At 39.3% G+C, this 15152-nt stretch overlaps 1 protein-coding gene across 1 annotated transcript in view; it reads left to right on the top strand.

Moving 5' to 3' along the window:
- The window catches only part of CEP192 (centrosomal protein 192), a 132316-nt gene that overhangs the window by 32885 nt on the left and 84279 nt on the right, over window positions 1-15152 (top strand). Inside the window, exons 10-12 of the mRNA XM_037727845.1 lie at window positions 7059-7395; window positions 7865-8008; window positions 14202-14266. Of these exons, the coding sequence (XP_037583773.1) occupies window positions 7059-7395; window positions 7865-8008; window positions 14202-14266 (546 nt within the window). The remainder of the gene's footprint in view (window positions 1-7058; window positions 7396-7864; window positions 8009-14201; window positions 14267-15152) is intronic.

The raw sequence follows: 15152 nt of genomic DNA, 5'->3' as shown, positions 1-15152 counted from the left end.
GTCTGTTGATGTGTGATAGATTACATTAATAGATTTTTGATTGTTGAACCAGGCTTGCATACCTAGGGTCTCCTTGGTTATGATGTATAAGTTTTTTATATGTTATTTGATTTGATTTGCTAACATTTTGTTGAGGAGTTTTACATCTTTGCTCATGGGAGATACTGGTCAGTAGTTTTATTTATTTATTTATTTATTTATTTATTTGAGATGGAGTTTCACTCTTGTTGCCCAGACTGGAGTGCAGTGACATGATCTTAGCTTACTACAACCCCTGCTTCCCAGGTTTGAGTGATTCTCCTGCTTCAGTCTACTGAGTAGCTGGAATTACAGGCATGCGCCACCATGCCTGGCTAATTTTTTTTTTTTTTTTTTAGACAGAGTCTCAATCTGTCGCCCAGATTGGAGTGCAGTGGTGTGATTTCGGCTCACTGCAACCTCCACCTCCCGGATTCAAGTGATTCTTCTGCCTCAGCCTCCTAAGTAGCTGGGATTACAGACATGGAGTGCACCACAGGCCCGTCTAACTTTTTTTTGTATTTTTAGTAGGGATGAAGTTTCACCATGTTGGTCAGGCTCATCTCAAACTCCTGACGTTATGATCTGCCTGCTTCGGCCTCCCAAAGTGCTGGGATTACAGACATGAGCCACTGTGCCTGGCCTTAATTTTGTATTTTTGGTAGAGACAGGGTTTCTCCACGTTCATCAGGCTGGTCTTGAACTCCTGACCTCAGGTGATCCACCTGCCTCTGCCTCCCAAAGTGCTGGGATAACAGACGTGAGCCACTGTGCCTGGTCAGTAGTTTTATTTTTTTTGTAATGTCTTCTGTAATGTCTTTAGTGTTGGTGTTAGGATGATGCTGATCTCATAGAATCGGTTAGCAAGTATTCCCTCTGGTATTTTCTGAAAAAGCTTGTAGAGAATTAGTATAATGTCTTCCTTCAATGTTTGATGGAATTCACTGTTGAACCTTTCTGGGCATGGTACATTCTATTTTGGGATGTTGCTCATCATTGCCTTACTTTCTTTTACAGATATGGGCCTACTCAATTGTGTATTTATTGTGTCATTTTTTTTTTTTTTCTGATGAGAAGAATGTGTATTTTGCTGTTTTTGGGTGAAGTATTTCATAGATGTTCATTATATCTAGTTGATTGTTAGTGTTGAGTTAAACTGTGTTCTTATTGAATTTCTTCTCGCTTGATCTTTTTCTGATAGAGAAGTGTTGAGGTCACCAGTTACAATAGTTGATTAATCTATTTCTCTTTTTTTTTTTTTTGAGAAGGAGTCTCGCTCTGTTGCCCAGGCTGCAGTGCAGTGGCACTATCTCAGTTCACTGCAACCTCTACCTCCCGGGTTCAAGCAGTTCTTCTCAGTCTCCCAAGTAGTTGAGATTACAGGTGTGTGCCACCATGGCCGGCTAATTTTTGTATTTTTTGGTAGAGATGGGGTTTTAGCATCTTGGCCAGGCTGGTCTTGACCTCCTGACCTTGTGATCCAACCACCTCCACCTCCCAAAGTGCTAGAATTACAGGTGTGAGCCTCTGTGCCTGGCCTCATCTATTTCTCTTTGTAGTTCTATTAGTTTTTACCACCCATATTTTGATGCTCTCTTGTAAGGCGTATACACGTTAAGGATGTTTATGTCTTCCTAGAGAATTGATTCCTTTATATCATTATGTATTACCCTGCTTTATCTCTGATAACTTTCCCTATTTTGAAGTCTGCTCTGTCTAAAAGTAATATAGCTATTCCTACTTTCCTTTGATTAGTATTTTAATGGTATATCTTTCTCCATCCATTTGCTTTCTTTTTTGAGAGGGAGTCTCACTATGTTGCTCGGACAGGAGTACAATGGCATGATCTTTGCTCACTGCAACCTCTGCCTCCTAGGTTCAAGCAATTCTTCTGCCTCAGCCTCCAGAGGGGCTGGGATTATAGGCGCGTGCCACCATGCCCAGCCAATTTTTGTATTTTTAGTAGAGACAGGGTTTCACAATGTTGGTCAGGTTGATCTGAACTCCTGACCTCATGATCCACCCGCTTCGGCCTCCCAGAGTGCTGGGATTACAGGCATGAATCACCGTGCCCGGCCCATCCATTTACTTTTAATCTGCATGTTGTTTTCTTGTAGACATCGTATACTTGAGTCTTGTTTTTTTATTCTTCTCTGAAAATCTCTTTTAGTTGGTATGTTTGTTAGTTTGTTTGGTTTGTTTTGAGATGGAGTCTCGCTCTGTCACCAGGATGGAGTGTAGTGGCACGATCTCGGCTCACTGCAACCTCTGACTCTCTGGTTCAAGTCATTCTTCTGCCTCAGCCTCCCAAGTAGCTGGGATTACACGCACGTGACACCATGCTCAGCTAATTTTTGTATTTTTAATAGAGATGGGGTTTCACCATGTTGGCCAGGATGGTCTTGATCTTCTGACCTCATGATCACCCACCTTGGCTCCCCAAAGTGTTGGGATTACAGATGTGAGCCACTAATGACTTTGAAAATGATTAAGTAGTATAGTTGGGTTAATGTCTACCATGTTTGTTACTATTTTCTATTTGTTGTTCATTTTTTAAATTTTTTCTTCAGTCTTTTTCTTTGTGGTTTTAAGAATTTTATTATTATTATTATTATTATTGTTATTATTATTATTTTGAGACAGGGTCTCTCTGTTGCCCAGACTGGAGTACAGTGGCAGGATCATAGCTCACTACAGCCTTGAACTGCTGGACTCAAGTGATCCCCTTGCCTCAGCCTTCTGAGTAGTTAGGGCAACAGTCACATGCCCCTACACCTGGCTAACTTTTAACTTTTTTGTAGAGATATCGTCTTCGTACGTTGCCCAGTCTGGTCTTGAACTCCTGGCCTCAAGTGATTCTTCCACCTTGGCCTCCTAAAGTGCTGGGATTACAGGTGCCAGCCACCATGCCTGTCTTCTCTCTGGTCTTAATTTAGCATTTCATATGATTTCATTTTCTCTTTGTTAGCATATCAGATATAATTCTTTTTGTCCCACTTTTTTTTAGTGGTTGCTCTAGTTTGCAATATGTATTTACAATTAATTCATACTTTCAGATAACATTGTACTATTTAATGGGTAGTTTGAGTACCTGACGATAACAAAATATTCCTAATTCCTCCCTCCCATTCCTTGCATCATTGCTATCATTCATTTCACTTACATGTAAGTACACATAAGCAGGTGTGTGTGTCTCTATATAGACATACCCCCCACATATATATATGCATATATATGCACACATAAGCATACATCATTGAATACATTGTTGCCATTATTTTTCTGAACAATGTGTTGTTAGACCAGTTAAAAATAAGGAAAATAGGCCGCGTGCAGTGGCTCAGGCCTGTAATCTTAGTACTTTGGGAGGCCAAATCCGGCAGATCACAAGTTCGAGACCAGCCTGATCAACATGGTGAAACCCCGTCTCTACTAAAAACATGAAAAGTTAGCTGGGCGTGGTGGCATGCGCCTGTAGTCCCAGCTACCCAGGAGGCTGAGGGAGGAGAAGCACTTGAAAACAGGAGGCAGAGGTTGCAGTGAGCCGAGATTGAGCCACTACACTCCAACCTGGGTGACAGAGTGAGACTACATCTCAAAAAGAAAGAAAAAGAAAATTTTTGTTTTACCTTTACTTATTTTGTGTTTGGTACTTTTCCTTTCTTTGTAGATATAAGATTTTGAGCTATATATTTTTCTTCTCTTAAAATAACTTTTCAAAAAATTTCTTGCAAGGCACATCTACTGGCAACAAATACCTTCAATTTTTGCTTGTCTCAGAAAGTATTTCCCTTTCATGTTTGGAGGATAATTTCTCAGGATACAGAATTAGAGATTGTTGGTTTCTTTCTTTCAACTCTTTAAAATATTTTTCTTCACTTCCTTCTTGCTTTCATGGTTTCTGAGAAGATGTTGCTCTTTGTTTCTCTGTATGTAAGGCTGTTTTTTCCCTTGCTGGCTTCTTTAGGATTTTTTTCTTTATCTTTGATTTTCTGTAGTTTGAAAATGATACACTCAGGTGTAGTATTGGTTTTGGCTTTTATTTATTATTTTCCAAGTACAGCCCTAGTGTATTAGGCCTTTATCTTGTTTGGTGTTCTGTGAGCTTCCCAGATATGTGGCTTGTTGTCTGATTTAATTTGGAGAAATTCTCAGTCATTATTGTTGCAAATGTTTTATTCCTTTCTGTTTGTCTTCACTTTTTGATGTCCCCTTATGCATATGTTATACATTTTGTAGTTGTCCTGCAGCTTTTTGAGATTGTTTTTTTCATTTTTGTTGTTTTTACATTCAGTTTTGAAAGTTTCCATTGGCATATGCTCGAGCTGAGTATCTTTCCTGTGCTGTGTCCAGTCTACTAATGAGCCCAGCAAAGGTACTCTTCACGTGTTACTAGTTTTGACCTCAGGCATTTCTTTTTGATTGTTTCTGATCAGTTCCGTCTCTCTGTTTACATTGCCATTCTGTTCCTGTGTGTTGTCTGCTGTATCCATTAGAGCCCTTAGCATATTCATCATAATTGTTTTTGATATCTGGCCTGAGTATGCCAACATCACTGCCATACCTGGTTCTGCTGGTTCTCATGCTTGCCCTGTCTCTTCAAACTGTGGTTTTTTTTTTTGCCTTTTAGTATGCCTTTCAATTTTTTCTTGTTAGCTGGACATGATGTGCCAAGTAAAAGAACTGCTGTAAATAGGCCTTTCGTTATGTTGTGGCAAGGTATTGCGGAGGGGAAGCATTCCATAATTCTGTTATTTAGTCTCAGTCTTTCAGTGAGCCTGTGCCTTTAGAATATGTACTCCACAAGTGTTTGTTTTTTCCTCCCCTTAGGATGGACAGGGTAGCTTGAGGGAGCTAGAGTTGGGTACTTCCCTTTCCCTAGGCTGCTTAGGCTCAGATAAAACCCCAGCCGGTTAGGTTTTCTTGAGGGCAGACCTAAGAACAAAATGCCCTGTTATATTTCAAAATGACCCTTTTCTTCTCCCCATGCTGGAAGTCCAAGGGGAGTTTTCTCCGTTATTTGCTGTGAAAACTTGGTCCTGCTCCTGGAGGTAAAACTCAAAAAAGGATGGAGGCCCACCTATGACTGGATCCCCTGGAGTTTTTAACTCTCAGACTTTTCCACACTGAGCCTACAGCAATTCATCAGTTACAGGTCAGATATTCCTTCTCTGCTGGTTACTGTGGAGGTTTCTGCTTGAGAGTGTATCTCCTGGTATGTTAGTATTCTCTGTGTTTGCCTGTCTGTCTCTCCAGTTTTAGAGGCAGCAGTTTATCCTGTTACCTTCTCTTATGGATCTAAGAAGAGTCGTTGATTTGTTAGTTTGTTCATGTTTTTACTTGTCAGGATGGAGTGGCGACTTCCAAGCCCTTTACACACGGAACCGGAAGCTAGAAGTTGTAAACGACCTTCCGTATTCAAGATTAAGTCACTTTACGGAAGAGACCAATTTTCCACATTATGTTTCTTTTTAATCTTTGCAAGTCTTGTATATGAAAAGTAGTTATCTTGTTTTAAATGGCGTTTGTCATTTTTTTTTCTATTGGAGTATTTATTTTAATTTAATTTTGTAAGATTTTTGTTATGGAAATATACTGGTCTTTATGTGTTTTAAGCTTTAATGTGTGTGTGAGCTTCCTTGGCTGCCAGAGCAAATTACCACAGTCATGCTGGCCCAAAACAACAGAACTTTGTTTCCTCACAGGAGGCCGAAAGTCTGAAATCAAGATGCTAGCAGGGTGGTGCTCCCTCCAGAGGCTCTAGAGGAGAATCCTTCCTGGTTCTCCCAGCTTCTGCTGGCTCCTGGTATTCCTCGGCTTGTACCAGCAGCAGTCAGATCTCTGTCTCTGTATTCACTCGGCCTTGTTCTCTGTATCTTTGTCTGAAATTTTCTTATCTTTCCTCTGATACAGGCATTGGTCATTGTGATTAGGGTCCCTAAATCCAGGATAGTCATACCTCAAGATCCTTAAGTTAATTACATCTGTGAAGACCTTGTTTCAGAATAATAGCATAATTTATAGTTACCAGGCTTAGGACTTGGATATATCTTTTTGAGGGGACACAGTTCAAGACATTAGAATGTTACACTTAGAAGACGTTATCCACTGAAGAATATAAGACAATCCATCTGTATTTTTTCCTAATACTTTTATATTTAAATCTTTAAGTCATCTGGAATTTATTTTGATGTTTATTTTTATATAGTAATGTTGGCAAAGCACCCAGTTAATGAATGATTGGCACTAGGATTTGAACCTACGTCTTTCGTATTTCAAAGTCATCATCTTTTATTTAGAACAACCTTGTTTTAGTATTGTAACTTTCAGAAACTGTGCCTTATCAGATTGTTCTTATTGCTTGTCTTATTATAGCAGAAAGGACTGCTGTTAATAGGTTTCAATGGCATGCGATAACCTTGGTGGCAGCCAAATATCCACAAATGATGTTGAAGACATTTGAGCCCCTTTTCAGCAGTTGTTACTTTAGGAAAGAATAAAAAGTGCCACTTGGAAAAATATTTTGAAGAGCATAGTTTTAAGGCACTGAATTAATTTGCTGTGACTGATACAAATTTTATTGGACTGCTCAGGGGCATTTGTAGTATACACTGCTTTACTCCTATTAAAAGATACTAGTATCTGGTATTAATATCAAGGGCTGTTAATTCATATTAACTTTATTAGGCTGGTCACATTAATAGGCTTACCACGCTTGTAGAGACTTTTATTGGTAATAATAAAAGTTGAGCTGACATTTCTATCATCCTGTAATGTAGTGCACACATAGAGCTTACTTTTGGTATGTGAATCTCTTGACATGTTTCCCATGACCACATCACAATGTCTGGTTTTAGTAAGTTGCTTATCATTGGTTCATATATTCATACATAGTGTAGAACATAGTGAGTACTGTATGTTCTATTCCTTCATATAATAAACATTTTATGTCAACTATATGATTTTTCCCATAAATTTTTAACATGCGTTATAAAAAGCAAAACTTGCTGTGTTAAAAAATCTGATTTTTTTTTTTAAAGGAAAGTGCAAGAAAAGATGTTTTGGTGAAGACCCTCAGGGCTACTGACGTGAAACTTAACTCTGATAATTTTCATGATGCAAATGCTGATGGTGGCTTTGACCCAACTGACCCTGTAAAACAGGAGACAGAGTGTCCTCATCAAAATAAGACAGTTTTGCACATGGATGGATGTTTGGACACTGAGACTCCTAAAATGTCCGTTCAAGAAAATGTGGATGTAGCGTCTTTGAAGCCTATCAGTGACAGTGAAATTAATTTCACTGATGCCGTTTGGTCACCAACTTCTGAAAGGCGAACATGTGAATGTCACGAGTCCATTGAAAAGAATAAAGACAGTAAGTGGGCTTTCAAAAAAAAATAGAGTGAAAAAAATAGATGTTTGTACGTTTTGAATAGGATATATTTCCATGTGAAATGTGCCAATCTTTCATATTAAATATTTAAGTGTTTTGTAGTTTAAACAAAATTTTAAATCTACTAATACAGGGAGAACTGCTCAGAAATGGTATCTTTCATCAGAGATCTAGTGAAAATATGCCTTTCTAACTAAGTCTTAACATTCTTTTTCTTTATGCCTCATTCTCCATTATAGACTTTTTTTTATAATTGATGCTGGCTTATCTTCCATCAAAGAGATACTTTTCTTTTGGGGAAATGGGTTTTTCTTTTTCTAACTAGTTTTGGAAGACTTCAGCACTGTTGATAACTAAGGTAGTCATCTAAATTTTTTTTAAAAATTGAGAATGTTTTATCATTTTAGTTATTACATGTATCATTGGATATTTTTGTAATTTTATTTTTTAGAAAGAGATCTCCCACAGAATGTGGTCTATCAAAATGAAGAGGGTAGGTGGGTGACGGACCTTGCCTATTACACATCTTTTAATAGCAAACAAAATTTAAATATATCTCTAAGTGATGAGATGAATGAAGACTTCAGATCTGGTTGTGAGTATACGGATAAACATTTATTATACCATTTTCACTGTTTCTGATCTTTCTCAGATTACTCTATATATGTTGGTCAGGCACATCAGATCCCTTCCGGGCTATCACTGTATTCTGGAAGCGCCTCACTTGCTTTTATAGGACCCAAGGTTTTAGTTAGCCAGTCTTAATCATTGTAGAATGAGCCGAGCCATATCCTTAGGCAAAGGTGATGAGTAAGAATAGCATTCTTTTACTTCTGTGTAGACCTCATAGTTTTGCAGGACTGGAAGGGACTTCAGGCTTTGCTTGTCCCTTTAAAAATTCTGACCTGAGCAAAGGAAATGTCTAGATAAATCAGCAGTTACAAAAACCAGTCCATGAAAGGTAGGAAATGTGGTAGAAATGATGGAAGAAAAGTAACCAAAAAGATAACGAAATCTCGAGGGATAAAGTGTTAAAAGAAGCAGATAGGTTGTTGATCAGCATCGTCTCTGACAGTGAATATAGAAACTGGTTTAGCTCTGCACAATGCCAGGTCACAGCATTTTGAGCCTGAGTCTGTGAAGATGCTGTGCTGCAACCCTCAGGGCTGAGCTGTTCTGTAACTGGAAGGAGCCACGGTGCTCACGGGCCTGTCAGGCCTGGCCTTACTGTTAATAGGCTTGCGCCAGAGGAAGAAATTATTCGATCTACTGCTTGTACTAAGCTTCTTTCAAAAATATCTCTTGTTGTGGAATTACAGTGATAAATAAGGCAGCATGCCAGCCCTTAAGAAACTGTCCATCAGACAGTTTCTTTCAGCCCAGAGGAATGACACAAGAATACAATACACAGTCATTGGCATTGTGAGAGACTCAAACCAAAAGCATTGGAATTTAGAGGAGAAACAAATGTTGCGTGAGTAGGTAGCAAAAGAATTTCATAGAGGAAGCCACTTTTGAAGTAGAGTAACAGGTAATCCTTTGGGGGTATGAGAAATTTCAAATGGTGGAAAAGTCTCATTGGAAGGAAATCGGATGGTGAAGTGTGGATGTGTTTGAGAAGGTGCATGCTCCAGTGTGGCCAGCCTTTATGGCAGGACGAAGGGAGAGCGGCCAGGGGCCAGGAGGCGACACCGGAGAGGTCAGGAGGGCCAGGGAGTGGTTTTTGAGGTTTGACCACCATGCCCAAGATTGAGGCTTGTCTGGAAAGTGGCAGGACTAGTTACTGGTAGAACTTGATTGGTGAGTCTTCTCCTGGCAGTAAAGGTCATTTGGTAGCTTTCTTAGGATGTTGTAGAAATCTAGGTGCCCCAGTGAAAATGAAGAGAGTAGCTAATGAAAGACGTAGAGGTAAAATGATTAGGATTTGATGGCTGGACTTCAGGGGAGAGTAGAAAGGCAGGAAGAGAGGAGGGTCTGTGGTCTGAGTTACTTGGGGCAATGGCAATACCATTACCTGAGTCAAGGAGTCAGAAGAAAGTGTAGATTTTGAGTGATTGTGGTTTGAGGCAGAAGCAGTCATTAGTGAAAATAGGGGTCAGAAGTGTGAAGCTGAGTTGCAGTTAGGACTTGTTCAGTGATATCTTGATCTAAGGAAAACGATGATGCAGACTGAACAGTGGGTATTTATCACTTAAAAGATCATGGAATTCTCATGTGTTGCTGGTGGGAGTATAAATTGGTACAGCCACTTTGGAAACCCGTTTGGCAGTGTCTTGTGAAAGTGAACTTTGTGAACTTCATACTTTATGACCTAATAATTCTACACCTGAGTACATACACAACAGATAGAGTGTACATATTCACCAAAAGACATACTAAAATGTTTATAGGAGCACTATTTGTATCGGCCCCAGATTCTGAAATTCCCATTAGCAGTGGAAGTTTCAAAGTCACTGCAGAACCACCCTGCCCTCCCACTGCTATAGAATGGATTATGCTTATTCATACCCTGGAATATTAGGTTGCAGTGGGAATGAATGATATACAGCCACATGCAACAAGATGGATGAATCTCAGGAACATGTGGAATGACATGAAGCTGACCAGGAACACACACTCTAGTTCTGTTTGTATACAGCTCAGCAGTGTACTCCTGCAGAGCCAGCTGCAGGGCAGTGGTTACACGTGGATGGGCAGGTAGCAAGGGAAGCCAGGCTGGAGTGGTTTGGGTATTGGCAGTGTTATGCTTCTTTTTTTTTTTAATTGCATTTTAGGTTTTGGGGTACATGTGAAGAACATGCAAGATTGTTGCATAGGTACACACAAATTTGTGCTGTTGACTATGCAGGTGTGTTCAGATTGTGAAAATTCCTTGAGCTGTACACTACACTTCTCTATCATAAAATGTTTTTAAAAATTAACGATCAAACTGAGAATAAAAGATTAGCAATTTATATTATAGGTTTAGAGCCCATTCTCCTAATAAATAAATAATTCTAATAATAAGAAAAAGATCAACTACCGAAAAATTGGAAATAATTTATAGAAAAATGAAAATGGTTTTGTTAAATGTACAACAAAAAATGTTCATTTTTATTCATGGAAAGAAATTCAGTGTAAATCTGACCAATCATAGTATTTTTCAGTATTTCCTTGGTAGTGATCCAAAAACTTGGTAATAAAACTGTGTTGGCAAAGATGTGAGGGACACAGGTATGCTAGTCCATTCTTGGCACAGCCTCTAGCTATAATGACATTGCAATAACTAGCAAAGTTACATATGTGCTGTCCTGTAACTGAGCAGTTCTGCTTCTGGGAATTTATTCTTCAGATACACTTGCACAAATGGTACATGATGTATGTGCAAGCTCATTACTTGCAGCATTGTCTGTAATAACAAGGTTGGATGGAATGTAGATGAACAAAATAGGGTATACATTAAGGTGTATCCATACAAAGAAGTACCCTGTGGCTATACAGAATGATAAAGGATTCTGTATAGAATGTTATGGGTCCCTCCCATAACACGTGGGAATTCTGGGAGATAAAATTCAAGTTGAGATTTGGGTGGGGACACAACCAAACCATATCATTCTTTAGTTACTCAAATGGAATGGTCACTAAAATAAATTGTGTAAAATCCACTTCAAAGCACATAAAGTATTCTAACATTTGTGTAGAAAGGTAGGAGAGGGGAGGATACACATACAGATATTTGTAAAGACATACAATGGAAATATAAGATACTGACTGCAGGAATCTCTGCTACTTGAACTCAAAAATCAAAAATTCAGATAGACATTTCAGGGATATTTTAACTATTGGTTGCTTCTGGGGTGTGGGAAACTAGGGTCAGGGATGGTGAGATAGTTTTCAGTATATACCCTTGTAAGTCTTTGGTTAACTTTGAAAAGCTCTTTATTGTGGTATCATATGTACACCTTTTAAATTTGAATTATTAGATGTATTACTATTAAAGAAAAAATAAAATAGGAAATGATAATGGAAAGATTGAATGAAACCATCCTTGTGCTTAGGGAATAAATACTAGTCTGGTTGGAAAGGATGACTAGCATGGGTGGGGAGGAAAGGGAGATGGGGAGATGGAAAGCTATTAAAAAGGTTGGTGGACAGAAAGAGTGGATGGGTGCTAGGAAGGATGGACTAGATCCAGGGAAATAGGGGTGGAGGTAGCATTAATGAAATGGGAGCCTTTTTACTGGAAGGGAGAAAGGAACTTTAAAAATGTAATAGAAGGACATATTCAGAAGAGGAAGGTTGGAAAAAAGGGTGTCATCTTGTTACATCCAAGTCATTTTAAATAAAAATTTGCCTACTTACAAACTTTATTCAGAACAGTTCCTTAAGAGAGCCTGCCTCTTCCTCTTCCCTATACCTGGCTTCCTCCTTGCTGATAGCTCAGCTCTGTCTGTCCAAGTTGCTGCATTGCTGCTGCTTATGGCCTAAGAGTTTGACGGTGGGGAAACACAAATGGGCTACTTCCATGTTTAACCTCAGAAGCATTCAGTATAAGAGGATTGTTGTTTTAGGTATGCCAAAGAATTGGCCTAGGTTCTCATAAAAAATGAAGTCCTGCTTTCTTATTGACTGTGATTGATTTCTGATGAGTAGACAAGATAACATAGTATTAATATAGATGTTTCTTTGAAGAGTCCCTTATAGTTCAGAGTAAAAGCACTTAGGGATATAAGACTATTTTGAGCTGTCTGGTCAGTTATTTGAAAACCAGGTGATATTTAACTTCTTGAAGTAAATTAAGTTTCTTTTGGGTTACCGTCTGTATTAGTTCGTTTTCACACTGCTGTTAAAAGACATACCCAAAACTGGGAACAAAAAGAGGTTTAATTGGACTTAAAGTTCCATGTGGCTGGGGAAGCCTCAGAATCATGGCAGGAGGCAAAAGCCACTTCTTACATGGTGGTGGCAAGAGAAAAAATGAGGAAGAAGCAAAAGCGGAAACTCTTGATAAACCCATGAGATCTTGTGGACTTATTTACTATCTTGAGAATTGCGTGGGAAAGACTGACCCCCATGTTTCAATTACCTCCCCCTGGGTCCCTCCCATAACACGTGGGAATTCTGGGAGATAAAATTCAAGTTGAGATTTGAGTGGGGACACAACCAAACCATATCACCCTGTCTTGGGCCAGGTTTCCTACTTCCCTTCTCTTGGCTGTCAGATTTGGTTGGTTGGTCCTTTCATTCTTCAGGGCAGTGGTTTTTAACAGTTTGAGTCATAGATCCCACAGTGAATGTTCATAGAAACATATAGAGTGTATGATTTTGCATATAATTTTGGTGGCTTCATAGTTCTCCTGATCCTTCTTAGGTTCTGTGCTGTAGGTTAAGAATTTTTTTTTTTTTTTTAGGCTGAGCATTTTGGCTTAATGCCTGTAATGGCAGCCCTTTGGGAAGCCAAGGTGGGTGAATTGCTTGAGCCCAGGAATTCGAGACCAGCCTGGGCAACATGGCAAAACCCCATCTCTACCAAAAAAAAAATACAAAAATTAGCTGGGATTGGTGGCACATGCCTATAGCCCCAGCTATTGGGGAGGCTGAACCAGGAGGATTGCTTGAGCCCAAGAGGTAGAGGTTACCGTGAGCCAAGATTGCGCCACTGTACCCTAGCCTGTGCAATAGAGCAAGACACTGTCTCAAATAAGAAATGGTTACTTCACAAGGTGAAGAACTAGCATTGTTTCCGAAGGTAGGAAGCTTTAGTGGTCTTTGGTGCTCTGCTTTTCCTGAACAGATATATCCTGTGTCTGTTTCTCTTTTGTCTCTCAGGTTATGAATGTGGGACACAGTCTAGGATTACAAAGGAGCAGTATAGATCTGATTGGTCCTTGATGGATGCAATCAGGGATAGTGGGGAGCCTCCCTCATGTTTGGGCCTTGGGTGGACTGTCCCCTCTGGGTAGCCATTCAGTTTTCTCCTTTCTGTTCCAACCTTGCAGTGTCAGACCGAGAGGCCCAGAGTGCCGTAGCCAGGCAGTCTGGCATGTAGCCGGCAGACCTTTCTCATTTCACCAACATATTTAAAGTTTATTGGCAATTCTGATGCCTCAAGCAGGGTCTTGGGCCTCCTAGTTTGCAGGAATCCACCCCACTCCCAGTTGTGTTTCCTTGCCCTGGCCCTCTTTGCCCATTTGCCCCATGCCTCTGAGGCATTTTAGTTTGCCCCATTTGCCCCATGCCTCTGAGGCTGTTGGCCTGGGGTTGAGAGTGTGCTTAGGCTGGCGTTCCTTTCCCCAGGGGGAGCTGAGGTGCTCTGTAGGAGCCTTGAGGGCAGACATTAGGGGACTCCCAGTCCTTGTTTGTCCAGACTGAGGTCTCCTCGGATGGGGGGCAAATGGATCTTTGGGACACTTGCAGCCATCTTCATGACAGGCTTATAGAGGGCTTATCAGTCTGATGACTGCTGATGAAATTCCACCAGCATTCATGGGCGAGTGCCTCAATTCAAGAGTGCCAAGCTCTCCAAAGCTAAAATTAATTTTAGAAAGAAAAAGATTCCATTGTAAAGCCCCTGAGTAAATTGGGGTAAGTTAGTGACAAAATCAGCTACAGCAAGGGGTTCTTTAGCAAAAGTTTGACAACCACAGACTTAAACATTTAATACAGATGCCTCAGTCATGAGTGCAAGCTTTTACATATTTGTTACAGCTTTATTTCCTTAGTATTTTATTTTACTAACTTGTATATGTGTGCTAGTGTTTGTTTAGGCATTAGTGTAATATATTTATATAAATGTATTCTTTTTTAAGCTGAAGCATTTGATTTGATTGCACAAGATGAAGAAGAATTTAATAAAGAGCATCAGTTTATACAGGTTTGTAATTATTTGCTTTATCCAAAATTTAAAATTTTTCCTGCATTAATGTAAATGTAGGCAAAATGTTCTTTCTTTCTGAATAGATATACAGTTAGTATAGAATTATTTCATATTTTTCTCATGAAAATATGAGACAACTAGATGTATTTTCTGGACAGCTAGACAACTTCTGTTTTTTCCCTCATACTCTGAATTATTAATTGAAGATCATTGACATACTGAAATATATCTTAATTCACTTAAAATTGCTTTAATGCCCTTAATGGATATTTCCATAGTTTATTTTTATTTTTTGAGACAGGGACTTGCTGTGTCACTCAGGCTAGAATGCAGTGGTTATTTTTTGTAGAGATGGAGTCTCGCTGTGATGCCTAGACTGGTCTCGAACTCCTGGGCTCAAGCAATCCTTCTATCTTGGCCTCCAAAAGTGCTGGGATTCAGCGTGAGCCACTGTACTGGGTTATATTTCTATAGTTTTAAAAATGTTTTAAAGTGAGGCAATCCTGTTGGTTTTTTGTGAAGATTCTTATTTATGACAATCTAATTTCAATCTTATTTTGAAGATTCAAAATTTATGACAGCGGTTTGATGAAGCAAGATATTCTTCTTATAAAATAATAATAATAAGAAGCAACGTTCTTATTATTTTTCAGATGGGGTTTTGCCATGTTGCTCAGGCTGGGCTTGAACTCCTGAGCTCACGTGATTCTCCCATCTTGTCCTCCTAGGTCGCTGAGATTACAGGAAAGCACTGTTGTGAGCAACTTGTGATTGTGCGTATTATAATTCAGGTGTTCTGAATGAGTATTCTGAAACACTCATTTTCCTCCTCTGGACTTCATTATGCTTCAGTTTGTCCAATTTTTTTTTTTTTTTTTTTTTT

This window comes from Cebus imitator, unplaced genomic scaffold (assembly GCF_001604975.1).
Source record: "Cebus imitator isolate Cc_AM_T3 unplaced genomic scaffold, Cebus_imitator-1.0 Scaffold242, whole genome shotgun sequence".
Classification (NCBI taxonomy): domain Eukaryota; kingdom Metazoa; phylum Chordata; class Mammalia; order Primates; family Cebidae; genus Cebus; species Cebus imitator.
Note: the sequence above shows the minus strand (reverse complement) of the source record. Positions and strands in the feature narration are given on the sequence as shown.